Source organism: Scophthalmus maximus, chromosome 4 (genome assembly GCF_022379125.1).
Source record: "Scophthalmus maximus strain ysfricsl-2021 chromosome 4, ASM2237912v1, whole genome shotgun sequence".
Taxonomy (NCBI): domain Eukaryota; kingdom Metazoa; phylum Chordata; class Actinopteri; order Pleuronectiformes; family Scophthalmidae; genus Scophthalmus; species Scophthalmus maximus.
In genome coordinates this window covers 8,702,822-8,714,795 of record NC_061518.1, presented here as the reverse complement: position 1 = coordinate 8,714,795, position 11,974 = coordinate 8,702,822, and the positions used below count along the sequence as shown (strand labels likewise).

The 11,974-nt window shown below is 40.1% G+C and overlaps 1 protein-coding gene across 2 annotated transcripts in view; it reads right to left on the bottom strand.

Moving 5' to 3' along the window:
- The window catches only part of map2k5 (mitogen-activated protein kinase kinase 5), a 57,947-nt gene continuing 45,973 nt past the window's right edge, over positions 1-11,974 (bottom strand). The window contains exons 22-24 of one of the 2 annotated variants that reach the window (XR_004790467.2): positions 9,867-9,989; positions 5,474-5,563; positions 1-1,612 (exon numbers count right to left, since the gene is read on the bottom strand). Coding sequence is in view for 1 of the 2 variants with exons in the window: in XM_035628036.2 (XP_035483929.2) it covers positions 9,879-9,989 (111 nt within the window). In the remaining variant the exon portion in view is untranslated. Of the gene's footprint in view, positions 1,613-5,473; positions 5,564-5,840; positions 9,990-11,974 lie in introns of those variants that run through there. The other variant, XM_035628036.2, reaches the window with a different exon arrangement.

Genomic DNA, 11,974 nt, shown 5'->3' with positions numbered 1-11,974 from the left:
CTCTCTCTCTCTCTCTCCAGTGAAAAGAGCACTTCGATTGCACTTTTTATTGGGGGGGGGGGGCCTCCGAGAGGGAAAGCGATGGGCTCGAAAATGAAACGGTGACATTTTAATTACAGGACACTGATAAAGGGGCGTGGCTGGTGGCTGTGCACTGGATGCGGCCACTCATTGTCCCGCCCGACGCGCCAATCAAGTCGGACCGAGCTGGAAGAGAGAAGAAAAAAAAAATGAAAAAAAGAAAAAAACAGAAAAAGGTCATGGTCCGATACGAAGCGGAGACGCAGCTCGGTCGGTGGGAAGAGAATTGGCAACGTGGACGTGCCGGGAAATGAAGACGCATCTCCGCACAACGCGCGCTCAATATCCCGCCAGACGAGATCATGGAGCGTCGCCGTTTCCATTGCGGACATATTATCGCTGTAGGTCACGACGGAGCACAGACATACATCATCCGGTGCCTCCATCTGCACGAGAGGGGGAACCGGCTCCATCACATCACGAGCAGCTGACAGAAAATATGACTGATTTCTTTATTATTATATTTATATTTTGTCCTCGCCAAACCTCCACCTGCAGAAAAGCATTTGCGATTTTGTTTTTAAAGGATGTTTCACCAATGTCATTTGCTCGTGGCCTGCATTGTGAACTGTATTCTAGCTGCACAGGGTCAACTCATAAAGCACCGAACCGTCCAATTTAACATAAATTTCTTTTGATCTAATCTGTTTTACAGCAAATTTCTTTGGGCAAAGAAAGTTATTGATTGATCAACCTTTGCTTCAAACAGTATGTTTAAAGTTTAAATTCTAAATGGGCATTGGTTATTATACAAATGGTTATTATGAAATATAAACCCAATAAAAAGCTAAAGGACCATCTTAAAAACATACTCACATGCACCGCGGACAGTTATTTGACTCTGTATTTGCTGTTCCAGTGAAAGAGTTGAGGGTGAAAACCAACATGCCATGTATTTCAACAGCAGTTAGTCGGATCAAGTGGGTGTCTTCCGAGGTTTAGTAGAAAGTTACCTCACTGTGCCAGACCGTTCGTTTCAGAGCCACAATGGAGGGATAGTGGTCAGTAGTCAGGGTGTGGAGTGTAAATAAAAATGGACGTATAGATTCCAAGTCCGGAAAGTGAAGCCAATGTGGAAGTGCCTGAAGCCGGAGTTTATCGTCTCAATCTCCAGTTTCAGGTATCCTTCAGTACAGCATGATGTTTATGTCATCATGCTGTGAAGTGAATAACAGTCTCATAATTATGATAAAATTATGAGAGTGCTGGGGGTGGGGTGTGGATACCATGTGATTGACAGCTAGTACCAGCCAATGGGTGCAGGTGGCAAGGGTCCTCAGTCAGGCCAATCCGCGGATCCTCACAATATGGTTACTTCTGGTTTCCAAAAACACAAGATGGCGCTGGCCAAAATGCTAAACTCAAGGCTTCAAAACGGAGGTGAGAAACCAATGGGTGACGTCGAGGTGGGTTGCCACTTGGGTCGGAGGAGAAGTCAGGAGATCACCAAGAGTCTCCAAAGACAATGAACGTCTACATCAGATTTGATGGAGAACCGACCGACAGCTCTGGACATATTTCACTCATGGCGCTGGAGAAAAAGCACAGGAATCAACAGGATTCATCTGCTGAGGACAATGAGTGTGTTGACATCATTTAGTTCAACAATCCATTTAACAATTGTTGGGATATTTCAGTTTGGTTCAACCTTGGGAGAGTCTGACACCCCTCTAAAGCAGTGCACTCAAGCTGTTCTTCAAATTCCTCCTTCAGGTCGGATCCTCACTGTTTTTTAGTCTAGCTTTACGGTGTTGTGTGGGAGCTGTGATTTCCTTCCTACAACTATTGGAAGGATCGGCACAAATATGTGTGCAGACATTCATGGTCCCCAGTGGTGAATTCTAATGACTTTTCAGTTTTTACACTTAGTTAGCATTCTAGGATGGTAAACATGATAATATTATAGAGGAAAAAATACTGACATTTTGTTCCCTTTTATATCAGTGCTATCCTTCTTGGTAAAGCAATTCCAAGCAAGATTTGGTTGATAGTGAACTTATAGAGCCACACATTTGCCGACATATACAGTGAAGAAGGCATGAAAGTATGAAACTGAACGTTCAGGATTTCTGAAGCTATACCCAGACAAGTGGCAGTGGAACAGTTAGCAGAATGGATGTGAGTCGATACAGACAACAATCCGGCTAATTTTACTTGAGGATTGTCTGATTCAGAAAATTAAAAACATTTACAGATGTTCCCTCTTGAAGGAACCGTATTGAGGACTTTTGCTGCGCTATCTCAACTTCTCAAGAGCCTTTAATGGCCGTCATAGCTGTTACTGGTCCACCAGTAGGTGTCCAAATACCACAGTAAATGTGAGATTAGCAAAACGATTAACTGCATGGTTGGGGTCAGAGTGAAGGTTTTTTGAATGATGCTGTACTGGATCAACCCTGCACATTATCGACCTCTGATCAACTTTCTCAATCAGGAAACACTCTTCATAGAAACCCAATTACAAGGGCGAGCAGTGTTCTGGCTCGGGAGACTATTTCTCGTATTATGTTGCGGTGTTAAAGGGGGGCACGTATCAGGTAAAATATCCGCCACAGCGCGAGGATCAGGGAAGTGAACCTCAATCACAAGATCATTCTGCTTAAGCCGGCTTTCATTTAATGTTCAAATACATTTTTCGCATAATTATATAATATCAACAAGTATTCAAATCAAACACCAGTTCTCCTTCGGCGCTGCCTTTGAAAAAGTTGATAATACACACAACACGACGCAGACTGACTGACATTGAGTGTCAGGTCCCTGTAATACCTTCATGTCGCACATGACGACATAATGATTAAATAATAAGGTTGTCTGTCAATGCCTTGCATTGTAAATAACGTTATACAGGGTGACTGACTGCAGAACAAAGTGAGACCAACATTAAGCAAGCTGCGAAGGCTACACGTCTGTATGGAGGACCCGAGAGGACACGGACGAATATAAGATTTGTTTGTGTCATTTAATTTAAACTCGGGCGTCTTTGGTGAATGCAGCTTTCCTCTCCTTTGGGAGGTTCAAACAGTGAAAGGAGGTTTTGTTTTATCTTTATTCACACAGTGGTGAATGTCAAAGTTTGCTGATTAAATGTCAGTAACTTCTACTCGGTGGTGTAAATATTAAGAAGCACCTTTAAAAAAATAAATACAACCGGATTTAACTGGAAATTAACATTCATGTCAACATTGACAGCTTTGATTTCAAGAGTGAGATGAACAGATTAACCATCAATCAAGTTTCTGTGTTTAGTGTAGAGTTGAAGACAGAACCACATTGTAAATGTGCCATTTAAAAGGTTTCAGGAGGCAGAACTCAAGCTTGTACAGAGGAGGTCTGACGTGTGAAGGGCCCCAATGAATGGTTAAAACTTTTTACATTTATTTTGGCTTCTTTCCCGTCTTATACAAATGTCCTTTGTAATATGTTTGGATGATGATGGATCCTGTTGAGGGCCACAAGCTTAACACTGGTGTGAAAATAAGCTGAAGCTGGAGTTTCTATCGCTCCAGTCTCTTTGCCCTTTCTCTACGCACCTTCACAGTTTCATAATCTGCGTCTACAGGTTGTAAAAGATCCTCCTCTCTCCTGTGGCACCAACATGTTGCTTCTCCTTTCAGTGACCTTCTCTGAACTGTATGACCACTGGAAATGTGAAGCAGGACGTCTGGACTAAAATCTGTTTGTGAACAGCTTGGTGATATTTACATCTGCAGACTACCCCCCTTAAGGATCTTCCATGACCTGGCAACCCTTACTGCCCTTATTAATAGCTATACAATTATATAAAATATGTGTGTGTATCTCTCTCTCTATATATACATATATATACATGTCCATTAGTTACTTCTCAGAAACCCTTTATCAATGGTCCCTTATCAGAAAGTGCTACCCTGGGTAGGGTTTAGCCTAGCTTAGCATAAGACTGGAGGCTCTGTCCAATGTTCAACCAGGAGAAAAATGTAATGTTGACCTGATGATGAGGAAAAGTCAGCGGCTCACCACAATGAGCACTATTCATCCTAAGGGGAACTTGAATGTGTGTATTAAAAGTCCCATTGGAACTGTTGCCAATATATTTCAGTCTGGACCTCTGGTTTGGACCAAAGTGGCGCTGACAAACGTCAAGAGTTAAGTGGATTCCGTCACTTGGTGATTGCTGGGCGATATTTTCTCTCTGAAACGGACTGAAAGGGACTTTTATATAAAAAGGAAATGCCACATGAATTAAACAGAAAGATTCAATTTGTTCTGGGTTGTAATGCTGCATTTTTGAAACATTTAGTGTATTTGGGAGACAATTTCAAAGCATATATCTGGTCATATTAAGATTAGCCACATTCATTCGTCTTTATGTCTGGACATTCTTATCATTTAAAGACTAAATAAATGCATTAACCCTCAAACTATTGCCTGGCTCATTTTGGCAGCTGTGGAATTTTGATGAAAATATCGCATTATGAACATGAATAATTTAGTGGTACGACATCTTTGTATTAAAATCAGGGCTCGTATGGACATCACCAGGACGAGGTCGAGTTCCGCATGTGACGCTGTGGCAGGGATGAGTTGTGCGTTTTGTTAAATGACTGCAAGTAGCCGATGGCTTTCAGGGTTGAAATCGTGTTATCAGAATGTCAGTGTTTTACCTTAGCACTTTTAATAAAATCTAATTGACTGGCAAATGTATGCACTTAATGATTCGGAGGTAATGAAATTCAACATCGGGAGCTTAAGGTTTGGCAGCGTGTCCTAATATGTGCCGAGTTATAATAGCGCTTTGCTTTTCGAGTGTATATACACTTGGGAAAAACAAAAACACTGCGTGTCCTTGATGCTTTAAGAGAAATAAAATAACAACACAGTCTTCCACTTGGACTGTATTTGTGTACTTTGAACTACTTCCCACAGGCTAATGCACAAATTAATAACAAAGAACAAGGCTGACATTAATTAAAGGTTGACTAAGATTAATTATGAAATGCAAATTGTCACGGTACTAATGACAGCTAGGTGCTTACAGGTTTGGGTCGTTTTTACACCAACACACATAAAGGTCAAACTACTAATAAAGGCACTATCATTTTCTACATACTTTCAGCCCTGTTAGCTGTGGCCAATGTCCAAATGCGCCCTGAGGCTTGTTAATATCATTTTTTTAAATAATAAAAAAGATTTTTCTTCAAACTTTTCTGGATGTTTGTACTTTAAACTCGGTTGCCAGTTTATTGGCCCAAAAAGCTAAAACTAATGCAGTCCAATAAAACAGTACTGCAATGAATCCCACCTTCAGGAAGGTTATAATGACAGTGTCTCATCGAGGTGCTGACTTTACTGTACGGTCATTCTTGAGACGGTTGTTTGTGTCGGTGTTGAACTGTTACAATACTGATACCTGAGCTTCAAACTGACCGCTGCAGATGATGACGGTCACGGTTTTTAGGGTCGGCAAGGCGGCGGCGGCTTCTCCCTCTCAACATCACTTCTACAAAGAACATGTCGACAGTGAACACACAGTGAGGTAGACAGACAGCCAAGTTAGCTAGTAAAATATGGAAAGTATGGAGCTAATTAGTCATAACTTCATGTACAAGAAGAGAAGCCTGAAAGTGATTAAGATGAACACAAGAGCAGTAATACTCTTGAGTGACAGAAAAGCAGATTAAACGATCAAAGGAAAATAAAATCATTAGCAGCTAGACTGTGTAAGGGACGTGAATTATCTTTTAAAAGTGAACAAAAGAATCTCAAACTTACGCAAATTATGTTTAAACACATTTTATTGTATTTGTGCAGGTTGGAATATGTGCCAACACATACCATTACAGAAAAGGCCACAATCAGCCAGTCACATCGCAGCACTGACATTTCTGCTGAGTCCCATCACTGACTTAATGATTTGTGGTTTGGGCAGAAACAGGTAATAACAGGGGCAAAGTCACGAGAGGCGATCTCTGTTGTGAGCAGACTGATGGTAGAAATAAGAATAATAAATATTCCCATTGATGAGGCAGATTTTAATATCAGGCCAAACAAGGCCAAAAAAAAAAAAAAAAGACGTGTCAGAGTTCAGAATCTGATCAGAAAACAAAAAAGCTTTATATTTTTGGTTTGTCTGAGACATTTTGCCTTGAGTTATCTGTAGCCAGTGGCCACATCACAAACATTTCTTATTTCCCACTAATTTCAGGACAACCCTTGAAAACGAGATGGTTCATCTGAAGGGGCGTATCCTTCTAATAAAAATGTTTGTGTGATCCGATTACCAGACTGCAATGTATTTATAGTTTCGGTTACATTTAATGCAAACTAAATATCAGGCAGCTGTCTCACAGATGTGTTGACAGTGTGATAGAAATTTACCAGTTAGATGAATTTACTAACAATATATGTAGTAAAATGCAGAGTACATATTCTAGTTGTTGCGCATCTATGGGAAAAATCCACACGGATGTACTTAAGTAACAGGAGAATCTTCAAATTTTGAAGATCATCAATCATCAAAGTGATTATTAATATCGACATCTTGCACAGATGTCCATCCCAGAAGTATATGTACAAAAACGTAAAAAACCCCCCGAAAACATTGCGCCTCAGGCAAATAATGGCACTAATGAAACATGTGAATACGAGAGGGATGTTGACGTCTGCAAAAACAAACTCGAACTGCTGTAACACAGAATGAAGAACATTAAAATCAGTGATATGTATTATAAAAAATAATGACCTGCTGGATGTGGGAAAGGACTCAATTAAATTATATTAACTTAATGTCATCTGGGATCAGATATTAAATCCAACGCGACATCTCGTCTTTGAATTCTGAGCTCAACCAGTAGGCATTTCCCTCCGACAGAGTAACCCGTTAAACTAATCTGACCAATAAGGAGGATTGGTTTGCTGTGTCCCAAAAACACAACGTACGTACAGTAGACGGATGATGATAAAACTGTGATGTAAACGATCCATTAAAGGTACATTTACTAATCTTCAACAGGACGCATCATGTTTGTCCAAAGTGAAAAATATCATTCTCGGCCTGAGAAAGTGTTTTGACAAAACATGCTTTTTCCAAAACTTTCAAATATTGTAACGTTTTTTGTCAACTTAGTATTGTTTCTATTAGTTTTTTTCACATTGCATTGTAGGATAATACCATAAAATGCTGTATGCATATATAGATGCAATTTCTACTTAGATCACGCTTAGATTTGGTCTGTAGTACGGAGCTGGGACACATCATGGAGTTACCCCCGGGCAGACAGAATTTTTTCCATTTCCTTTGAAGAGTTGGGTCATTTAAAAAAGGAAATTTTTGAAAATGAATAAACCCCCCCCCCCCCCCCCCCCCCCCGAAATAAAATGCAAAATTATTTGAACAATGAAACCACTCTAGACTACATCCCCAAATTATGAAATTATTAGTTTGAACACCAGATGTGTTCTCACTCAAAGGCCGGAGATTAAACTCTACCGTCCATGTGTCGCCTCACCATAACGGAGGACAGAACCACATCTAACAGGTCACTAAAGAGACTACGCATCACAAAAAAATGGAGCTGTAAGCCTTTTTCCGCTGCGCCCTAATGCACGGCCGTTAGATTGGCTTTCAGCGATGCTCACGCTATACGTGTTTACTGTGCCTTTGTGGAAGTAATGGGATTTAATTGCACTTAAGCTCTGCACTCACCAGGTGCACGTAAACACCTGGTCAAATCAATTCATTTTTAGTCACTCCAGCCATTATGTTTGCCCTCAGTCACGTGAAATCCATAGAATTCACCATTTGGCCCGTCAGTGATCTTTGGTGTTATTAGCACGAACATTAATGTTTTCCCCTCGACAATATATAAAGTGATCTCATTGGGCAATAGAGTAAAATTACATAATTTCTGTATGATGACACAGTCAATTATTTTCATTATGTGGACAAAACAGTAACTTAAAATGAAAAATGGGTTAAGCGGAGGGTGGGTTACATTTCCTGGTTTGCTTCCAGCTGTCTGTACTTTCTCTTATTCCTAATGGTTTAATAAAACAAACAAATAGCTGCTGAATGGAGGTGGAGATTCGTTCCATCAGATTCAAACAGATCTAACAGTTCATTCAGCTGCATTCAATGTCAGGCATGACTGTGCAAATGGAAATAAAAGAGTTAACAACTGGTTAAAAAAAGAAACCCTGGTTCTTCCCGATGACTGTGAACAATGCATTGATAAATTGCTCAGTCTGTGAGCTTGAGAATAAATATTTAAAAAAACGTTTCAATATTTAGTTCCACTGTAATACTGCGTTGCTGCATTAGACTCACTGGTACTGCAGACTTCTTGTTGTCTATTCAATTAACCCACAACCTTACAAGGTTCGGGAATAACAGGATACAAACGTTCTAGACTAAACACACACACAATTTAGCTGGTGTCAGTGCTCACTTTAAATCTGTGACGCTAAAATCATCAAAGATGTTGATTCTGTCTAAATTTCAGAACAGAAAAAAACACACTGCCTGATATATTTTCATCAGACTCGACTTTTGTCGCGGTGCCTTCACAGGTCTTACAGCTCATCCACAGAGCTGCCACCAGTGTCCCCGCTCTTTAAATCACTGCAGTGGCTTTCTGTGAGTTAAAGGACAGACTTTAAAATGCCATTACGTGTCTATAAAACACTAAATGGTCTCGGGCCTAAATACATCTCTCATATATTTGTACGTTTGGCAGCATCCAGACCCCTCAGGTGACAGGTCACCTGGGGAAGGTTTTGCTCTGTGTTACCAGAATCTGAACAAAGTGAAGTGAAGCATCTTTCAGTTTTTCTGCGTTCCACTTGTGGAACAAGCTTCCTGAGAAGCTGAGGTCTGAAGGCTTAAAACAGTTTGCTGTGGCTTATACCAATAAATTACTCACTAACCTCTCATAGCCTCTCTTTAATCTTATAACTACTTATTTTCTTTTGTTTTCAAATGCAATTTCAACGTGTTTCTAATAGTTTTATTTTAAAAGTTTGATTTATTTTTTGTCCCGGTGAAGCACTTCGAAGCAACTTGTTTTCATTGTCGTTTAAATACAATTTTAATGTTTTTGTGTCTATTATGTCTTATTATAAATGTATTTTCATCCCTCTGTAAGGCAATTATCGAAACAGAGGCCTGCAAATAAACTTGCTTTGTCCGGGATTTGAAAACAGCTTCTTTTTGGAGTAGGGTTTTGCTAGTACGGGGATACCAAAATTTTGCTGAGGTAATAAATTACACCGGTGGAAAACCAGGCACACACATGGGCATTTACTCACAGGCAAAAACCATAACATTCATTAGAGGGCTGTCAACAGTAAAGCACAAGACGGTTATTAGAGACGCCACTCTTACAAAGCAGATCACAACTCTGCCAGCATATTGCAGTGCTTTTAAGTTGTTCTTTGTCACTGATCCTTTGAATGAGGATGATTAATCTCTATCCGTCACACCGTGAAACTCTCTCTGCATTTCTGTATTCTCCCCAAAAAACATGGGGATGAGGCTGCGGATGGAGATCCACGTTAGAAAGACAGCACAGATAATTCTGCACTTATTGGATGTAGAGATTCATATTCACTTCAGAGGATGAGAGCTCTTCATTATCGAGGGCTGTTAAATATAGAATAACTCACATAAACTATGATTTTTGTCCATGTACACGGAGTCACTTGTACAGTGCAAGTGGACATACTTGATCCTGAAGAAGATCCTTGAAACAGTAAATGTCCAAGGTTTGGAATCAAACGTCCAGGTCCATTGTGGGCGAACTTACAGCAGGAGGACGTCAGACGTATCCCTGAACCTGCTGAATTCGCCTGTCCTCCAAGCAGCGACAAACCCACATTGACACCACCTCCGCATTACCATCGTTATACTGTATGATGAAGGAATGTTCCTAAAAAGGTAAAGAGAAAGATGCTGGTTAAATCATTTTCATTTAGAAAACAAATTACAGTGTATTGGTGCGTTCACACCTATCGCACATTTTCAGGCACAAGTTTGGCCACAGGATCCTTTGCGTTTACTCGCGGGAATAAACACCTTTCTCTTTCGAACGCAGACGTCAGGGATGACAGGAAAATCTCAACACTAATTGGCTTTCATCGCGCCACATCAATATTTCGCTATAGTTCGAATACTTCAACTCCAGCAGGTGAAGTGAAGTTTTGTGTTATCCGCGTCGCCCTACTCGCTTCTTTGCATTGAGTTTGAACGCATCAACAGTCTTTTTTCTTTTAAAGTATTTTTCGAAGACAATGGAATGATTTATTGAATTCAATTTGAAAAACCAAATCCAAGAATGTTAATATTATTAATCAACCTTAACCTCCAGGTACTTAAATTATAAAATAAATAAAATAAAATTTCTGCTGGAGAAATCAAATTTTTTCCACACAATTTATTTGATCAGATACGTCCTTTTTAGTTCTGTGATTTTATCACTTAATACTAAAACTTTAAATTGTGGACTACGATTGTAACCTCTCTTGGCACTTCCACTTCCTCCATAGATGACCTTCAGAATAATCTATGGCAAAAATGAAGTGAAGTATAGCTGTAAAACACAAGTAATGAGCTTGGTCATAAAAAACAGAGAAATGTATATTTTAACAGCCGTCACAAAATGTTTATACCTATTCTGCAATATTGTTTTTATTATCAAACAGATTGGAGCCACAAACCTTATTACACTGCAGTGTAAAGTGTGTTGCTTAGTTTCTACTTTCTACATTCTGAATCCTGATTCAAGAAATAACAATAAAATACAAATAACCTAAGCAGGAACCTCATTAAACCGCCTTAAATATTAATGTCCAACAGATTTTGTTTTAAATGCAGAACGTTTAAGTAATGGCCTGTCAGGGCATTTTAAAGAAATATCTCTGGCGTTTATTGATCTCCATGATTCACAACAAGTCGTAAAATTAGGTTTGTGATAAAAGGTAGCAGTGGCACCAACAAACTGTCTTTGTCAGTCATTGAAAAACGGATGAAATGATTTTTGGAAAAGGAATACAGTCTTGATGTTGACTGATTTTCATCAATAGTGCTAATAAATGAGCTCTCGAAACCCCACAACCAGGATGAGGACGGTTGATTCGTAGCTCGTCAAGTCTGTTAAACGCTGGCAGTGCTCACTTGTTACTGCCGCACGACTTCAACGGAGATGTCACATGTGATATCTCAATGACAACAGTTCCAATCACCGGCCTCATCTGGGGGGCTTTGCACACTGGAGCCGGGGGTCACAGAGGTCACAGAGGGGGGCCAGAGGTGAGGAGGGGAGGAGGAGGCGCTAAATGAGACAAATCAACTGAGGCTGACCATGAATTTTATTTGTGGTGTCTAGATGTCCAATTAGATAAACAACCCTGCAGCTGGCCATTTTAAATGAACGTGTCAACAGTGATTTCAACGATATGTGTCCTTAACAACAAGAGACCGTCACCGTTGTACACTGCTACTAGGAGCTCACTCCTAAGTGGGAAGATTAGTCACAACAGAGGCTTTTCCATCGGCTGCTTGGGGTCCCAATTGGAATTCGACCAATAGATCTTCCGGGCTGACGCAGTTCATAGACCAATCTCAGCTCGTAGCAGATGTATCGATATTAATGTATATATGTATGTCAGCCGCTAAGAAAATAAAAAAAATTCCAGTACAGAAATGTAAAGTAGATGTTTGAAGTAATTCAGAAACAGTATCCATCAGAGAACACTGCCAAGGGTAATTTTAGCAGTAATAGGGAAATGTCTGCGTGAGAATACAGCAGGAAAATCTCCGGAAAATTCACAGAAAGCAGCGGAATTATTATCAGGTCCTGCCTCATGCATGATCTACCCCGAGTGCCACAGAATGTTCCAGATATTTTCCTGTTGG